The following is an 18,984-nucleotide window of genomic DNA, read 5'->3' as shown; positions in this document are numbered from 1 at the left end:
AATTTACTCGAAGAATTTTATAAATTTTAAAATTATTACTTTCTTTTTCGCTAAGGGGTGAAAAATAAGGACAATGCTTTCCACTTATCGGTAATAAGTTATTAGCTTCTACCCTTTTAAAATAAACTATTCATAGTTTACTTTATATAAATAACTCGGCTTAAGAAAAATTTTTAGTTACAACTGCCTTATATAAAACTGTTTATCTTTTAATATTACTCAAAGATGGTTTTTAAAGGTTATATATCGATGTTCTAAAGGTTAACTCCTATTGTCGCCTTGAGAAACACTGCGTTTATCCACTAAAAAGATGTTTATGTTACTGTTTATAAATCTTTTTAAATTAACTTCGAATTCTAACACCTAACATTTGAAAGTAATTTTGGCTTGTAAAAAAAAAATATGTACAATGTTAGGGCCGGTTTATATTATAAAAAAACAACTATTATAAATAATTAAGAACAATACTATTAAAAAGTGCAACACACTCAAGTAATTAAGAAATGCGTTACTTCTTTACTTTTTTTTAAACTAGATATTGACTTTTTATTTAGACTTTTCAACTTTAAAAAATGTCCCCGCTAAGACCGCAAATAGTGTCCCCTTTCAGGCGATGACTTACTAAGCAGCACACTAGCGAACCGACGTACAAGCAACTTAACGGGTTCCTGTTGGGATTATCTAAAAAGGAACTTTTCCTTTTCTTTTTTCGCTTGCAGAATAAAACTTTTTTTATTTTTTAAGCTTAAAACAGTCTCGAATCGGTTTGCACAAAACGTTGTAAAGAAACGGCTTATAGCACAGAGTCACCGTTCCAATGCTCTAAAGAGTCCTATGGCGTTAACTAACAAAGCCACTTAAAACTCTTAAAGTTTTAAGCAAAGCTATCATAAGCTTCATCAGCGAAGCCCATTACTGTTGTCGCCTGCAAAATAGCATTGCGTCAAGCAAATAAAAGTTTGTAGTTTATATGTAGAAAGGCTAACAAGTGTTAGTGGTAAGTGTTTTGAATTTTTTATATCAAAAAAGTCTTTTAACGATTATTTAATTAAACTAAAGGTTAAAAGATTTACGCGCTAGCTATACAACCCACTTAATGACGCCGGCATCCTTTTTAAACATCTGTATAAAGTCATCTTTGTTTAAAAAGAATTTTTGCGTTCTTTAATATGTATGCCAGTCGAAATAAACGAGTAACTTTTCAAATGGAAGACAATAAATATTGCAGTTTTATATACGCAGTTTTACATACTTAGGTATTTTCTTAACTTTCAACTGACTAGCAGTGGTGGTGAGAAAAAACTATCACTTTTTTTAATATTAAAACCATCTTTTTTTTCCTGAAAGTTACCTGTTAATAAAAGTCATAAAGAGAAACAGCTCACTGTCCTCTTTCCAATTATATAATTTTTAACGTAAGGGCCCCTACAGGAATAAATTTTTGGTGTCTATAGATCTAACTATCTCTTTACCTCTGAATTTATTTTTTAGTAATACAGTACGACGCAATACTGAAGAAATAGCATTACATTCTTACAGATATGCAATAAATGCAGGAATTTGTTCTAAAAGGTATAAGAGAGTTAAGGTTACCCTTCCCCTCTTCCCCCTATTTAGTTGTGGCAACTAGACTTAGCTTGCAACAATAAACTTCTTCATGTTCCAGCGGGTGGACGCAGTAGTCAATCATTAGACCTTAAATATATGATGAAAATAGCTTAAAAACGAGAACCTATACACGCCCGATACATTTTTTCACTTCTTTTCTCTATCAACTCCTACTCAAACTTGGCGTGTGCTTGCGTTCACGTCATCAAGGAACTATTCTACGAAGAAGGATGCAGTAAAGCGCGCTTAACTAACTTAGTAAATGGCGGCATGTTGGTGGTTTTGCTACTAGCAAGTATAAACACGGAAAAATTGGAGTGCACATGTTTTTATAACATAAGATCCATTCATCACTAGTATTCTTAAGTTCTTTATTTCCCATCGAATGTAACAAGTTCAGTAAGGACTCTCTTTTTAAATCGAAAGGTGGAGGAAACCAGTTTTCACGCGGCTTCTAGCACAGTTTAAAAAGTCAAGTAACTATAGTGTGGGGTACACAATTTAAATTACATACTGTAATTTGAGAGAAATTCATTAATAAGGTTTCTGCGTATCTAAGGAGATATAACACGCAGTCCGAGTAGTTTTTTTGCTGCTCAACCCCGTAAGTTTATAATTAATTCCACATTATATGAGATTAAATACATATCAAATTTACTGGGGGAAAGAATGCAGGCAACGCTTCAGAAGTGGAGGTGACCCTGCCACCCTTCTTCTCGGTCCACTCCTGAGGCAGATAACTGTAGAGGGGCAAGCAAACCTCTAACATAAGCTTGTGAATCGCCAGCTTAAAGAAAACTTCATGATACTATTTAAATGCCCCGAGTAACTGTTCTCACTGCCGCGCAGGGAGTCCAGCACAATTAAGCAAGGCAGATCTAAAAAAATTGTGGTTGCAAATTCCCTTTTTCCCCCTAGTTCTATTAACTAAACTCCTTGGCACCTCTCCTGTCAATGAATTTTGCTTAACAGCGATGTTATTAGGGTAAAAATTCACAGTTAAGAACCAATGAGAGCTGTATAGGCGGCAATTAATACTACACAATTGTAAAAAAAAGACATGCCATTATATAGAACAAATAAAACTGCGTCTTGTTCAAAAACATCAACGCCTTTCGTCCATCCTTCACATGTTTATGACTTTTGCTAACTCTATACATATTGTAGAAGAAAGAGTTAATATACTAAATTCTTTTTTTTTAGCCCCCTCTTTATACTTTTCCAGGAGATATCCGTAAGTATGGGCGGAGTAATTAACAGTTTTATTATAATGGAGAGCATATAATGTACCTCATGCAGAACACTATGATGCTATCGTTTAAAAAACTTCCGGGACGCAGAAGAGTAATTCCGATTTTTAAATGCTCGCATTGAAAGCCCTCAAAAAACTGTGTATAACCAATAAGCAACTGACTTTAAGCAGAATATAACGTTAAGTTAGATATGGCTGCTTCCTACTGCGTTCCGCTATCGTCAGAGGACGTGGGAAAAAAGCCACTCGTAATCGCTTTTTTCTTCTGAAGTGGCATCACCTTTTCTTTAATAGCAGAAATAAAAGACACCACTTCAAAAATATTAAAAAAAAAACCTGTCAAAGTTCAAATTGAGTTTAATTTTTTTGTAACACAATTACATATAATTTAGACACACTTAGTGTTTAAAACTTAAAGGTAATAAAAGTAAAATTATTAAGGAAATTCCCGTATAATAATACTAGTGCACATGTGGGTAGCGGGTAAGAAATATAAAAAAAATTAATATTAATATTTTCTAAAAGCTAACCTTTTAGAACTTTCACTTTGTGTAGTCTCTTGACCAATTTGAGTCTTGGTCACAATATTTGAACTTAAAAAAAACATAATTAAATATGATAGTTCTACCAACTCCTCAGGTCTAATTCTACTCCGGAAATAATAACGTTTAGAAATCTGAACATGGAGTAAGAGTGTTCAGAGCAAAGCACAAAAATTTATAGTAAAATGGTCGAGTAATTACTAAAACTATCGAACGTTAGTTAGCACAGTATGAATAACAACTTAATAAGGAATAAGAACAAAAGGTCTTTAACCTCAAAAAAGCGCACGACTATGGGCTACTAATAAAGTATAACTGAACGAATATAAGACTAACAACAGGTCCACAACTGGATTGAAGCAAGCGTCTAGGCTTTTAATTAGCCTGTTGTGGATCTACGAATATACTTTTAAAAAGTTTTAAAGTTGAATATATTTAAGTAGAAGCCCCTTTTCATTCTACGGTTATAACTTATTAACCTTTGCCCACCTGAGAAACAATAGAACTTTGGAATCTTACATCCAGCTGTGATGAAATAAAAATGAGGTAAAGTAGGGGTTATCGACGTATATATCACGTAATAAATATATCCTCGTTAACGAAGGTAAGAAACAAGACCAGTCCAACTAAACTCGCAACTCAACACTTATAATGCTTTGTATAAGTTAAATTATAACAGTTAAAGTCGCAAAAGCGGTCTCAAATCAAATTTTCCTCGAAAACGTAAAAGTTAGAAAGCACCAACGCGATATTTAAAAGGTCGATCTTAATAGGTTATAGGTTCAAAAAACTATGTTTTGTTACTGCTATTATTGAACCCTAAAATTTTGTAGAGTTAAATTTTCTCCTAGCTGCTTAAACTTGAGGGACATTCTGTTAAGTAGAGTAGCGGAAAGAGCAAATGTTAAGGCTTCATGTATTAGATAACTGATGATTTTAGATAAGAGGGTATATTATAGAAAAAATTGTTAAGGTATACAATATCAACAAACGCGTAAGGACAATCTTAGCAAGCTTGTATAACATGTTTTTTTTAAGGGGATTTACGTGCGTAAAAAGCTCTGTTATTTTTTTTAGAATTTTTTTTTCTAATTTAAGTGTCTTTTTTGAAGATAAGAATATTATTAAAAACCAAAGAAAACTGTTTTCAAAATTTATTAACTGCAGTTACGCCAAGCATTCTTTAACTAATCTCATTACTATTTTACTGGAAAATAGATGTTAAAAATGTCGACAAGCCCGGTAAATCTCAATAGATTATAAACTTTGGTCATGGTTAATTTTAAAGATTATTACTATATAACGATGTATTACATGCTTTCTTTCATAATAAGTTGTCTTTTATTCTATTTATATATTTACTATAGAAACCTCAAAAATAGGTTAAATCGATCATAAAAATTTCAGTGTCTAGAAGGGCTAATAAAATTTCGTTTTACGCCAGTTTAAAATACCTTTAACTTTATTGTGTAGGTTTTAAATTAACGGAGAGGATGGTAAAAATAGCCTAAACTTGAATAATTTATAAGCAATTTTCTTTTACTATTATATATGTCTAGTATACTTTCTCAATATAAAATTTTTTCTAGGAATTTTAAAAATATTAAGTAATAGTTTTAAGCTACCAAAAAACCTAATTATAGGGGTCACTTTTAGTGGGTGATGAAGGACTGCTTCAGTATTTTTTAATCTGTTTTAGGTTAAAAAAATAATGGTTTTGTTAAAGTAAAATAAGTTTTAAGGAGTTTTTTCCAGACCATTTAGGCCAAAAGACATTTTTAACACTATAACTTTTATGATAGTTTACTAAAAAATTAAACTTCTTATTACGTATCCTGAGCTTGGCGTAATAAAAATTACAGAAATAAGTCTCATTTTCCGATTGAAATTAACATGGTTTGTGGTAATGCCTTCCTACTGAAAAAACCAATAGACGTTTCATTAGAATAAATAGCAGGTTTGAAAACCGGTAGGACAAGTGCTAATTTATTAAGTACTAACTTTTTAAATTAATTGTAAGCGACAAGTATAGTTGCTTCTCTTTTCTAAAATATTATGGCTTAGATAGATAAAAGTTACTGTTTCCTTTAACTAAATTTATGTTGATACTGCCTAAATGCATGGGTAAGATTTGTGTAGGGACTAATAAAATTATTTTTAATCATACGTTTCAAATTAGTTTTCTGACTCACTTAAAAGAAAAGTTAACATCTATAGTTTTACTTTAATCGCTTATTTTCCTATAATTAAAGCGTCTTACACAGCTCGCGAGCGTATAACCTGAGCGCCAATAAAAAGTAGCGAAGACTGACGAGTAAAATTAGAAATTGCATTTGTAAAAAAGTACACGCACTAAACCCACCCAAGCTCAGGCGCCCTCAAGAGTTGCTCGCGGATACTTACCACTAAGTAGTTCTCATTAATCTTCCCGCAGTTGGACTCCCAAGGAAATAATGTAACAGACGCTCAGCAGCTCAGCATTTCATTAAATTTATAAGCAAAATTAAATAATAAACGACACTCATCAAACTTTTTTTTTTCTCCATGCCTTCTTACAAAATTTAGCATAATGGCTCCTTTATATGTTTAGCAACTGGAAGAGTTTTCCACACGCGCTCGCCCTACACTGGTGGTCATCTACTATACGGCTCTAGTCTTGCTTCCTGTCTAGTTTTACTACGTTTTGGTGTGTAGTGTGTAGTGTGTAGTGCTTTTCCACAAGCTTGCTGGGCATTAATAATCAGTTAACCATCTATTAGCAATCCGGTTAAATATAATTCAGAGTTTCAGCTTGACATTTATTTCGCCTTAAAGCATTTAATCTAGTTTCTCTTTATCTTTAAGTATTTCTCCCGTTATCTATTGCTGTTATAGGCAGAGGTTGCGCAGCGCTTCTTAAGAGTTACCCCACTTGCACTTGCATATTCGCTTCTTTTGCAACCGAAATGCTCAAGAACTTTTCTTTACAGGAGGACGGTTCATAACGTTTTAAAAAAAAGTTATGTTTATATTCAAAGGGAGTACAGGTTTCAAAACATCCCGATCGTTTGGAAATCTTCCGTTAACCTGCACAAAAAATAGGTATATATAAAATGATGATAGAGAAATGTAAAACTTCTCTATAAACTGTTTTGAAATCTATATGACTCATTTTTTTAACTTACTATTATATATTTAAGGTGTTGAAAGAAAGTCGAAGTAGATCTATGTGGTGAAGGTATGTGCTTTAGTGGATTCTAAGTAGAACGGCACAAGTTTGTTGAAGGAATTGTTTATTTCCAACAAACTATATTGTCTTGTAAGTGCCAAAGTTTATATTGTGGGTGAGAAAGTGAAATTCGTAAATCAAGACTTTAAATTACATCATCTAACTTTTTCGTGTGTTTGACAGAGTAAAAAAGTTATTTATATATTACCCATCTACAGATGATTTAGTTGAGACGAGGATTGGTAACTGTACTAAAAGAGTACAACTAATCTACTTCCTACCAAACTGAAGAACTTAAAAAACAAAAAGGTATTAACAAGGCTTAGACATACTTGAGTACCAGGACAATACCACAAAATTAATCAACAAAAACATCGCAGTGCAACTATAGTAAGGATATGTAAACAAACACAGGAGGACAAACATTTAATAAAATTGTAATTAAAAAAGAAAACTGGAACGAGTTTTTAAAAAGTACTGGTATAGAGATACAAGGCAAACTAAAAAATTATAGCACACACCCAACCCTTCAACTAAAAGGAACCATACAAAACAAAAATAATAACCACGGGGGAAAAGCCTACTTCGAGCCATAAAAAACTTATATGTTGCAAACTCCTTTTATTTATTAGTTGAAAGTTGAACTTTTTAGGAATCAAATATAGTTAAAAATACGATCGTCAGTAATAGATCTTTGCACGGCAAAGTCATTGGCCACATTTTATATGATTCAATTACTTTTTATTTAAAATTAAAAAATTGTTTAACAACTATTAAATAAAGGCAGATAAAAGTTAATAAAATATTTTGATTTGGAACTCGAATTTCTGTAGTGAGGGCTTGCCCTCTGTAAAAAGTCAGTTAAGCGAGAAGCATTTTAAAACCGATAATGATATTATTTAAGGGGGGGAGCACTAGAAAACATTTTAGCGTAAAATCATAGCTAGAAACAAATAGAAAAAGAAAACTAAAGCAAAAAGCGTTCAAAAGACCAAAAAGGATACCTTAGCGCTGCCAGAGACGAATGACTCCATTTTACTGTAATAAACTGAGTCACTACTAAAACTTTAAGACATTTCTATATTAGAAAGTTTTCACATCTCGGACACCTTTTAAACAGTGCTCACAGCGCAAGGTTGAACCGCTAACCTGAGGCACAAGCTCACAAGAAGCGTATTCCTCTGTTACCCAAAGCTACAACGCTTACACTGCTATTTCCACACAAAGCTCTCCAACCCGATATATCGTTAACATACGACTATCTTGTCTACAAACCACAAAATTCACTTAACTAGCTTTATCAAGAGGATACAAAAAATGGTTTAGCAACTGAACATGGGATTGTAAGGGCTCGAAGATTCAGTTCATTTTTTTCAGGCACTGCATCGTTAAACTACTTTTTTTAGCTGACGTAAGAAGATTTTATGAAACAATACTCCAATTATCAATAGACCAAAAGAAAAAACGTCGAACTAATATAAACATATACCAGAGGTACGCTCTACGATTAAAATACAAGACTTACCAGAGTAATTTGCAAACACTAAATGGAGCAAAGAATTTAAAATTCAAACTTTTTTGGATTCTAAAAAATATAACTGACAACACAAGAACAGGCGTTGCTTACTTAGAAAGTTAATATGAATGCTATTGCACTACAACTTTGAAACTCATTTTATGGCTGGAAAGGTTAACGGCACGTCAAGCGAAAAAAAGGAATCTCAACAAAGCGAAAGTAATCGCTCTAGAGCTGACTGAACGGGTAGATAATGGATTGCTTTACTCCTCGCAACAAAAGTTATATTCAACGAAAGCATTTTTCGGACAAAAGCAAAGTACACTAATTATCTTGGGAGGAAGAGTGCAGAGCACTAAGTTAGGACATTTACATGCACGAGATTGATAAAAATTATGATAAACCATACACAGAAAGAGTTAAAACTTCAACGAAGTAGTGAAGAACTATGCAAAGGGGACATACAAAAACTCCGAGACGTCGAGAGCTTACCAACACATCAAAATATACCAATAAAATACAGATTTCTTAAAGCTTTAGTAAAGGTGTAACCACGGTATAACTACTCAGAGGAAATAGTAGTCGTAAAGTCTTCTTTTTGCTTTTTTTACTTATTAATATTTAGATTATAGAGCTTCGGGCACGCCACTTTAAACAATTTTATTAATTACGCCGATTCTTATACCAATCTACATTTGCTCATCCGGCTTGTGCACTCCTGCCGAAATTTTAAAAAAATGAGTCCATACTAAAACTTAAAAACTTAAGTTGCCTAATCCCTTACTATCTGTGCCACAAGCTACTTAGAGGGAATAGCCTCATTACTCTAAAAAGGTTTTTAATAAAAGACGACTTCAATGTACTTATAGACGTAACAAAAAGTCCAACCGAAACAATAAGGCTCTTGTCGTGATATAAACATCAAACGAAACAGCCTTGCACAAGCTCTCTCGTAAAAACGACGATGAGTCTTTTCTAAGAAAACCGCAAATTTTCTTTTTGCCTCAAAGTCTACCGGGCGCATACTTCCGTTAATAAAGTAGGCGTTGTACACCAAAACACCTACGCCCGGCTCCTGGAATTCTCCTTAGACTTAATAAAAACTTAACAGGAAGTGCGAAAAAACCAAATAATATATTAACTATTCTTGTATGTTCGCATACAACCCTTCCAAAGAAACCGGAGGCTGTTAGAGCCGGATACCATAGCGAGCCTCTTGGCAGTAATGAATAATTCCTTGGGACCCCAGCCCCAGATAGGCTTTTGAAATGTTCCGGTAGGGGTTCCCCTCCGAGTTAAGCTTACGAAGCTTCTCGCATCGAATAAGCTGCCAGGGGACGTCGTCCAACTCATTATCGTTAATATGCAGAACTTCCAAAGCATGCAACTTACCTAAACACAATTACGTATAACAACCCCAAAAAATATAGACTACAAACCCACCGATTTTCGGGGAAAGAGAGCGAAGTTGATTTTCGCCGACATACAGCTCTTTTAACTTCTCAAGATAACAGATCTGCTCATCAAAATCTTCCATGAGGTTGGCCTGCAGGGATAAGAACTTCAAGTTTACTAAATTTCTGAATCCTTTGGGAAGCTTTTGAATTTTGTTCGCTGCAATATAGATATCAGCCACGTGGAAGAAAGGCTTGCGGATCAGATAAAAACGTGCATTCTAAATCGAGGTGCTCAAGGCAATGCAGATGCGTAATCCCCATCGGGAGATACTCGATTTCATTGTAAGAAAGGACCAGCTTATTAAGAAGCGTAATAACGTTGATCGCTCCTATACACAAAAGCCCGAGAAGTGTAAATTAGTAGTTAAAGCGGCCGCTATCGCCCTATCTAACACCCTGTCAGGTCAGTGAGGTTTTACCAGGAAGTCTTGCAATGTCGTTTCTACAAAGATTGAGCTCCTGTAGAGCTTGCAGCCCTGTCAAGTCCTCCGGCAGAATTTTTATACGGTTATTAGAAACGTCCAGACGATGGAGAGATATAGCCCCGAGAATGTCCACGCGAAGAGAGTGTATATAGTTAGTGTCTATAACAAGCTCCTGAAGAGCTGGTGAGCCACGAGCAAATAGCAAGACGAGAAACAGGAACCTTCAGCTTGGTTAAATAGACGAGCTCCTCTGGGAAATTCTCGAAGGCGCAGCGCGAAAAATTCAAATTTGTGATGCTCGTGAGCTCCTTAAAAACACCTTTGGGGATCTCCGAAACCCCGTTGCCCTCCACCACGAGCTCCGTGAGGCCGGTGCCTAGTTAACAGAAAAGACCAGTCGAGCGGAGCCGAGCGTCCTGTGTAAGCACTCCTAACAGTTCTGCAGTGAAGCCGGCAGTTTGGTGAGGCTGTTGTACATTAAACCGATCCGCCGTAGCTTCCTCAAGTCGCCGATTGACTCGGGCAAATACACAATCTGATTGTTTTTTAGGTCCAAAGACGTCAACTCCTGGCACTTCCCGATATCTTCTCGTTGGTCCCATTATAAAGTTGTCTTATATAAAAAGCAGCCAGCTAAAATGAGAGCAACCTTCTGGGATTGAGGTGAGGCTATTGTACTGGGCGTCCAAAACAGATAGCTGGGTCAACAAGCCTATCTCCTCAGGCAAGCCAGTGAGTTTATTATTTCTCAGACTCAAAAAGCGAAGGCGCTAAAAATATAGACCATTAGAGAAACTAAGTAAACCTAAACTGAGACATAGCCACAGTCAGTTTCCCGATTCCAGGATCCACTTTAGTTAACTTATTCTGGCCAAGCAATAGACGCTCCAACGTTTTCAGGTTGTATACACAAGGAGGAATCTCGAAAATAAATAAAATTAGCCAGAAGTCGAAGAGAAATGTGGAATGTAAGCACGTCAGTAAATTTGTTGCACCGAAGGTCCAAAGTTTTCAAATTTGGCGGAAGAAAATCTAAAAATAGTTATAGGTAAACTTACTGGTCTAGAAAAAAACGGGAATTCTAATTTAGTATAGTTTTAACCCTCTGGTAGGTCACATAGGTGATTTCCATTTAAGACAACGATAGACAGCCGCTGGAATTTAGAGTGTAGGCCGGCCGGAAGTGCTTATAAACATGAGTAAGTAAAATTGAACAAAAATAATAACATGATACAAGAAAGCTTATTGTCCATCGCTAGAAGGTCTGTTATGTGGTGGCAGCGCAACAAAGCTTCAGGCAACTCATTCAAGGAAAGTTCGCATAAATCCAACAATGGTTCTTTGAGAAAAAAGCACCCCTTGTCTAAAAGTTAATGTACAAAGGGAAAAAGAAGTAGTTGAGAACAAACTTTCATCCTCTCCTTTACTTGCTGATCAGTCCCCTCTTTAAAACGAAGTTTGGAGCGGGAACGAAATATTTTCATACTTTAAACCTAATCTAAACCCAGGTATTATTGGAAGATCTCGATAGCACTAAAGTTTTTCTTTTAAAGTAGTAAGCACTAAACTTGAATAAACTTCCGATACCCAATTCTACCCGAGTCAAAAAACGAAAGTCGAAGCCACCACAGAAACAAGGACAAGACGAGGCACAAACCCTAAGACGAAGCACTGCATTACCGCGCCAAGCGCTACTATATATACATAAAAAAAAACAAATAAGAATCATAGTTTTTTAACTTTAAAAATATACGGAGCCAATGATCTTATTAGCGAATTACTAGATACAACATAAATTTCATCCTTCACAAATGCTGTGACTAATAGCTACGCCAATAGCTCTTTAGATTGTTTGTGGTTTCAAATAGTAACCAGCGCCGATTGGGGAAGAGGACAGTTGCGCACACAAACGTATGTGACCAATGAATAATTAGGCTTCACATACTTGAATAAAACATCCCGGATGCAAGGAAAGTAAAGATAAACATAATTAAGGTGGGTCCGAAAAAGTTTTCCTACTTGTATAATAGTTTTATAGGGTCTATAACAAAACTTAAGTATAACGAACGAAGAATCATGGGCACGCAAAATCTTAAAGCAACGCAGGTCGCGGCCATGTACTGGCTGTAAAAACTTATTTTAGTAAAAAATAATAGACCAATTTTTTTTAGCTTAAAACTAATTTTTCTTTTACTCGTACGCGCACTTAAATTTTACTACTTAAAAAATTTTCGTATAAAACTTTATTTAAAATCTAACCCTTTAATCTTTTTTACAAAAGTTAAAGTTTTCAGGTTAACTAACTTATAGACTAGTTTTTTACCAAAGTATTTTACATTTTGCTAAAAGCCTTAAAAAGTTGAAAAATATAAAAACGAGTGTAGACTCCTTAAATTTTTTTTTACAGATCCTACGCAGCGCGAAAACGAGCCGTAGGCTTATGATTCTGAAAAAATATATAGATTCCGCGCTTTTGTAAAGCGGTAGTAAAGGTATTTTGACCTTATTAGTAATTGCATTGGTCACTCGAGTGCTGTTCTCTTACTTTGAGTATGCCTAGGCACAAAGAAAAAGAAAGGTATCATCACATTGTTGCTAATTTTTTTTTAAAGTTAAATGCTTCGAGTTCTTTAAGAACGCCTAAGTAATAATTGATTAAGCAGCAACCTAAATATAATAATTTTTGTTGTCCTTCTGGCTCTCTAGTCCCTTATAATTTTTTATTTCAGTTATAGTTTCTGCAAAATATATATTAGAAAATAACTAATTTAAAATGAAAAAGTAGTTATTAATTTTTTAAACGCCCGTGATTCATAATAGCATCGATTTAGTATTACGCGTTAGGTAGTAGTAGTTAAAAAAAATCTTCCCCAAATTTCACTTTAAGAAAAGGTCATTATACTTAACGTTATCGAGTTCAACACCTTCCAGTTCAATTGTGATAAACAAGGCACCATTTAAAATTTCTTATAAGAAGAAAAGTTGTTTATCAATAAAAAAGGAGCCGTTCATAGAGGAGTAAATGTTCACTAATGCTGAGTGTTAACCACCAATGAGGAGGCCTCTTGTACGAAAGTAAATTACTTTTTTCAATGGTAACACTACTTGAACTTTTTATTGTACCGGCCCAGTAGATCTAAAATTCTTCTTCTATGGCTTTCAAGGATAATACGCTTAACTTAAATAACTGATAACACTAATTTCTTGGTGCACATACCACTATTGAAAATGGGAATGGTCCCCTGGTTTATGACTAAATTTAATATATTATGTAGACCACCATTTATTAAAAAAAAAAATTTATACTTTTGATGTTTATTTTTACGTTAATTCTTATGGGAATAACCACCTACGCCGAAAAAGTATGGTTTATACTGTTTATTATAAGTTTGTTAGGCTTCTTGTATGTTTTTTATCTTTTAAAACGTTAATTATTTGAGTTAAGATGAGACGAATTTTCGGTCGTAACCTTGGAGTTTAGCCTTTCGTCCAAGCGCGGGAAGTAAGGGCAAACGTTAACATTGCGGACAAAACAAGGCATTTCTTGGTTAATGAGCTGCGTAGGCTGATAAGGCTGAATTATTACGCGGATAGTTTGTCCTCTATAATTTGGATGTGGGAAATCCTGGATTGCATCAAAATATTTTAATTTCTTTAGAAAAAACTTAAATAAAAAGCGAAAAAAAAAATAACTTACATAAGCCCACCCTCTGAAGCTTGGATGAATAGGACCATAAGAGACGAACGACGTAACATTTCTAATCATTCCAGGTGTAGCACCCTCCTTTATTATACATTGGTGACCACAGTTATTACCACACTCTGAAGGTATCGATGCAGGTTTTAAAGGAAAGCAGGACGCTGGCCTTTGGTTATTAGCACATTTAGGAGTGCTCAAGAGTTGAGGTGCCACAACACTAGATGTAGCAAAGGCAGCACCAGTAGGGGACAGCTTTACTTTATATTCATTTGAAGATAATTGTTGTGTTTGTTCAAATTTTACATTATCTATTGGAACATCCATTACTTTATCATTGCTTTTGTCATGGAAATTTTCAAGCATTTCTGGAGAAAGGTTTGGGTGTTTGATTTTAAAGTGCTGCAGACAAGAATGAAATGTAGCATACTTCCGGTGGCAGTTAGAACAGCAAACATCTTTTGTCAATTCTAAGTTGGTCCTCCTCTTCCTTTTTCTTTTTGGAACTGTAAGAACAGGCTTCTCTTTCCTTTGGAAACAGTATTCACATAAACTCTCACCGTCCTCGAGAGGTGCTATGCGACGAAACTTTCCATCTTGCTTTTGTAATAAATTACACAATGCTAACTCGTCTTTTTTATAACGTTCATTCATTTTGTGGACAATAAACTTCTTTTTGGATGTAAGACTTAGAAGGTTTTCATGGAAAACGCAGTCAAGGCGGTAATTAAAGAAGTAAAAACTGTCGGCATACCCAAGCAGCGAGAACAAAGTTTTAAGATCTGGCTAAGACGAACAACTAAGGTTAAAAAAATTGTCCTTTAAATTGCTTTTTCTTCCTAAACCACTACCATTGCGTTAAAAAAAATTTTTTTATAACCGCTTTGTTGGTTAAGACGCCTTAATATCTAATTTCTTGCATTTAGTTATTACTATATCAACTTAAGAAAATGGGTTACCCGAGTACAATATTTTAACTAACTTACTTAAAAAAATATAAAAAAGTTTTCAAAGTAATAATTAATTATTAAAGGTCTTCGTAAACTAAAAATGAACTAAACAGTATACCACATTAGGTGTGAATACCTTTACACTTAACGCAAAGATAATTTATTCAAAGTATTACTGGTCATTAGAAAAGAAAACTTTTTCTTAAATTTAAAGAAGCTCATTCATTCATCTAAACTTTATCATCAATTCTCTTTACATCAACCAGCGGTCTGAGAAGGGTAAAGAATATTAAGAAAGGTAAAAGCAGTTTTTTTTGAAGCTTATAATGAAGTTCAATTCTATTGGACTAGTTTCGCCCATTAAGCCGTCTCAGAGGGGCTTAATAATTTTTAAAAATGACTTTTGATGGCTCCAGTCTCTGCAACTCTAAACAGTAAAAGCCAAATAAAGATTTTAGTATAGTTTAAAAAAATTTACTTTAAAGTGGCACTGCTAGATTTTGAAAATCTTAATTCTGCTTTAATGGGGTCGCTAGAAGGCTTATCAGATCTCTATAAAAAGTTAGGTAATGCAAAATGTGCACTACCAGAAGCGTATTAATGTTATTAGTGAACGAAACTCTTCAGTTAGCCATTTAAACAATTAAAAACACCAGAAAATCTTCATTTGCATTTATTCAATAATATATAATGCATGGCATCGTGTCTACCAAGAAGCTAGTTGAGCAAGCTCTCTGAGACGAAAGAAAGTCACTTTCGACAAGCATAAATTTTTAATGAACTAAAAGTTCTTAAAATTGTTAGTTATATATTTATTTAATTTCTTTAAACTGGGTTTTTTGAGTTTATAACACTTATTTCCTTAAAGAAAATTAACTGACTTTTATAAAAGTAGAGCTTTACGACTATTTAATTAAGCAGTGGGTAGAAGAGTTTAATTCATATTCAAGCACTATCTTTTACAACTTTTGCCCATTATTTATAACTCTGGTTCCTCGCTAGTTTAAAGAGCTCTACATTAATGGTGGTTTTTAGTACTTAATTTTTAGCTTGGAAATCAAAAAAAGTTTATATTAAAGGACTAAACTGGTTGGCATTTCTAGAGTTTGTATTGTTATGTACAATGAAAATATTAGAATTTGGTTCAAGGCAGCCGAAGTTTGGTATACCTTAACCATTCTTAAGCTGTGTCTAACAAAAAATTTATATGTAATTCATCAGCCAAGAGTGAGAGTTGTCCAAGTTGCTAACCGGTAAATACATCGACCCGTATAATTAATTTCGTGGGTTTCATTTCCTTCGGTGCAGCTACGCATTCTAGCCTTGGTGGTTACGTCTATGCCTTACCTAAGAACAAATTTGTAAATTTAAATAAAGTTGTTTTGACTATACGTTTTTAAAATAACTTTTTTCTTTTTGAGTGAAAACAAATTTTCATGATAACCCAACTAATTTTTTTTCGTAGTTAACAAAAATGGCGGATCAATATAAAACTTATTTACTCGTATTGGAGCTTATGACGCGCAAGTTTATACTAAATTAAGACTATAGGGAAGATATGCCGTCTACTTAAGTTATTAGGCACGGACCCATTCCTGCCCTCCTTTTTATAAAGGACTTTTCCTCATAAATTTTAGACGTATTCAACTTAGCTTAGGCTATAGAAAAATCATCTTATAAAACTAGAGATGATAACAGTTAAGCGACCAAGCTTATTGCGGGTTTAGCCAGCACATGTTTTAGGAAATTCTCTCTGACTTGGACCCCTTAATGTTGGGTTCAATTTTTCATAAGTTAATACATGATTATTAAAAAAGTCACTTGGTTACAAAGGAATTTTTCAAAGCTGGTAAACTGTAGAGTGCGTAAGAAGCTGTGCAGGGTTAAACAACTCAATAAAAAAAGAATTAATTTTCTATATTGTTAAGCTAAATGTTATAAAATTTATTATATATGCATCCAGAAGCAAGAACTAGGTAATACCTACTTAGTCACTAGTTTTATCAGTTGACTAAGCTCTAAGCTTTTGGTTGCTTTTAAATCTTTGATTAGCCCTCGAAGGATGAGGATCATGAAGTTTTAGAGCCCAGCTAAATTTAAATATGAACTATTAGGTCAACTTTTCTTAGATAATTTTTATAAAATAGCAAATTGCTGCGGTATATGAATAAAATAATTAGTTGACCCTTGACTAAAATAAGATTTTGCTCGGTAAAAATATATTTTTCCGTTATAATTTTAAAGCTTTTATATAAGTATTGTAGTTCACTTTTTCAAAATGCTTTAGACATTTTGGCCCTTTTAGAAGCAGCGTTGGCATGGGGTTCAATTTTTTTTTTTATCAAAGCGCTTAATATGTGCAAGTAATATTTTATAGTTAAATAAATAAGCCTCTCGAAGCCTCTTCATAGATATGCACTACATCTACTAAGATGGCTTAATGTAATGCTTGACATTTATGCTTCCAATACTCACGCTATTTAAGTCTTAGAACAAGGCTCATGGTTAAAAAACACTACTTTAGTATATATATATTAAAGGTGTGACAAGCTCGTGATCTTAAGTTTAGCGGATTGTCCAGTGACCGAACTTGGTGGCAACACTAACCAGCATGTGGTCGAAATAATGCTGTAAACGTTGGCGAAGTGGGCGGCCCTTCGCCTTGCGTATAGGATGACCATAAAACGAGTTAACTACCTGGCCAGTGCCTTCAAATAGAGTGCAAATAGCAACGTGAGAGGAGCTTTAATAAACTCCCTCTGCGAAATTGGTGCACCCACTCAGCACGCTGAAGATCTAATCTTCAAAGTACCGCTAGAACAAATTTTAAAGGGTACACATCAGTCCTTCAATCTTTTTTTATTTTACATAGGCTTACATTTTACATCTACGTGTTAGTATTTATGAAAAAGTGTGCTTTCTTAAAGATTTTTAATACCTAACACCAAGTTGTCGTTTCCGTCGAGAGAAAAACGACGGTGGCGCTCTTTTATTTAAGGGGTAGGCCCTTCTGCTTAGGTATCCTAAAATTACACAAGTCCAATGTGTCCTCAACGACCACCTCTAAACAATTTGGTATGGCCACCTTACTAGGTGCAAATGCCGGTCTCCATGTCTTTAATAAATTTAAGACAATTACTATTTTTTAATGGATTAAAAGAGACTGTGGGCCCTGATATAGCTAACAATGCAGTACAGATGAACCAAAGATTTACCATCAGCATTTGTTTTAGCATATGGGTTATAAACTTAGGATTTTTCATAAACCTTTTGACCGCTAAATATATATAATGTCGTATTATTCCTTGCCATATGCATTAGCTATCACCCGAGGAAAAATATACATCCTAATTCCTTTTCTAGCTTTCAGTGTCTATTTCGCTGAGTTACATATTACTATAATTTTTTGTTAGTGTTAATATTTTAGTTGCCTTAGGAAACGATGTACAACATTTAAAAATTAAAAATATATATAGGGCGGAAACAGAATACAACAAAATCATTTTACCCTAATCAATCCTTTGGACAGAAATAAAAAATGAAATACTTATCGTCTGAAGAATACGAGTACAAAGAGGCAGTCTATTTGTAATATTATGGTTTAAATAATCGTAGTCGCTCAACTAAAATCTTTTTATGGAAATAAACTTTTCCTTTCTGGTGTAATTTCCAGCCCTTATAATTTGAGGTCGAATATTCTAACTAGCTTGGCAATACAATATGAAAGAAGATAATGTAATAGAGGATTCTTTAATAACTGCTAAACATAGCATTCGGAGCTTTTCAGGCTCGCTATTACAGCGTAAGGTACTTTCTAAAGAGTTGGATAAAGCTCTTGAAGATAAGTTAGAGGAAATACTTTTGTCTGCTAATGAAGTTTTAAAGAAAGCAGAAAAGGAAATAAGCACTGATAATAGCTATTGTTATAAAATTAGCAATCATGAAGATGATATCAGTTACAAAACTGATGGAATTAGTTTTGAAAAGCAAAAAAACTTATTAACAGCTTTAAATTATTACGATGTATATACAACCTATCAAGAACAAGTTAAAAAATTAGAAAATTTAATAATATGTTTCGAGTAAGTTGTTATGACAACTTTCATTTTTAACTAAGTTTATAAGTTATAATTAAAACACAAGAACAAAAGAACCATTTATATCTGAGTTGACTAAGAATCAGTTGAAGGCCTTGATCCAGAAAAGAAAGGAGGTAGCACTTAAGGATTTTGTAATATAAATAGTCCACCCTCACTATATATAGCAATTGAATAAAATTACTATAAAAGAGAAGCCAGAGCTTGAAGAACTTTTAATAAATCTGGTGTT

General features: G+C 34.0%; 2 protein-coding genes across 4 annotated transcripts; both read right to left on the bottom strand.

The window, feature by feature from the left end:
- Nucleotides 1-8,610: 8,610 nt before the first annotated feature.
- LOC135146155 (leucine-rich repeat protein soc-2 homolog) lies at nt 8,611-11,662 on the bottom strand. 3 transcript variants are annotated; one of them, XR_010283715.1, is made up of 14 exons: nt 11,418-11,662; nt 11,243-11,366; nt 11,111-11,194; nt 10,985-11,040; nt 10,834-10,929; nt 10,658-10,778; nt 10,444-10,593; nt 10,230-10,384; nt 10,003-10,180; nt 9,799-9,912; nt 9,570-9,740; nt 9,269-9,518; nt 9,015-9,218; nt 8,611-8,844 (listed from the first exon to the last, which is right to left on the bottom strand). XR_010283715.1 is itself a non-coding variant. In XM_064078312.1 (14 exons), the coding sequence occupies exons 2-13, from the start codon at nt 11,490-11,492 to the stop codon at nt 9,316-9,318; spliced, it is 1,527 nt and encodes a 508-aa protein (XP_063934382.1). In that variant the 5' UTR covers nt 11,493-11,506; nt 11,577-11,662; the 3' UTR covers nt 8,611-9,218; nt 9,269-9,315. The 3 variants fall into 3 exon arrangements, 2 of the variants coding, with proteins under 2 accessions (XP_063934382.1, XP_063934381.1); XM_064078312.1 differs by having other exon boundaries at nt 8,611-9,218; nt 11,418-11,506; nt 11,577-11,662; XM_064078311.1 differs by lacking the exons at nt 8,611-8,844; nt 9,015-9,218 and having other exon boundaries at nt 9,246-9,518.
- A 1,721-nt stretch (nt 11,663-13,383) lies between these two features.
- Nucleotides 13,384-14,472, bottom strand: LOC135146153 (uncharacterized). Its single transcript, XM_064078310.1, has 2 exons — nt 13,706-14,472; nt 13,384-13,633 (listed from the first exon to the last, which is right to left on the bottom strand). Exons 1-2 carry the CDS (start codon nt 14,357-14,359, stop codon nt 13,436-13,438), a joined length of 852 nt encoding a protein of 283 aa, XP_063934380.1. The 5' UTR covers nt 14,360-14,472; the 3' UTR covers nt 13,384-13,435.
- Nucleotides 14,473-18,984: the final 4,512 nt, after the last annotated feature.

Source organism: Zophobas morio, unplaced genomic scaffold (assembly GCF_036711695.1).
Source record: "Zophobas morio isolate AGI-343-1 ecotype UQ-CSIRO unplaced genomic scaffold, CSIRO_AGI_Zmor_V1 ptg000213l, whole genome shotgun sequence".
Lineage (NCBI taxonomy): Eukaryota > Metazoa > Arthropoda > Insecta > Coleoptera > Tenebrionidae > Zophobas > Zophobas morio.
The sequence above is the reverse complement of the archived record's forward strand: the minus strand, read 5'-3'. Positions and strand labels throughout refer to the sequence as shown.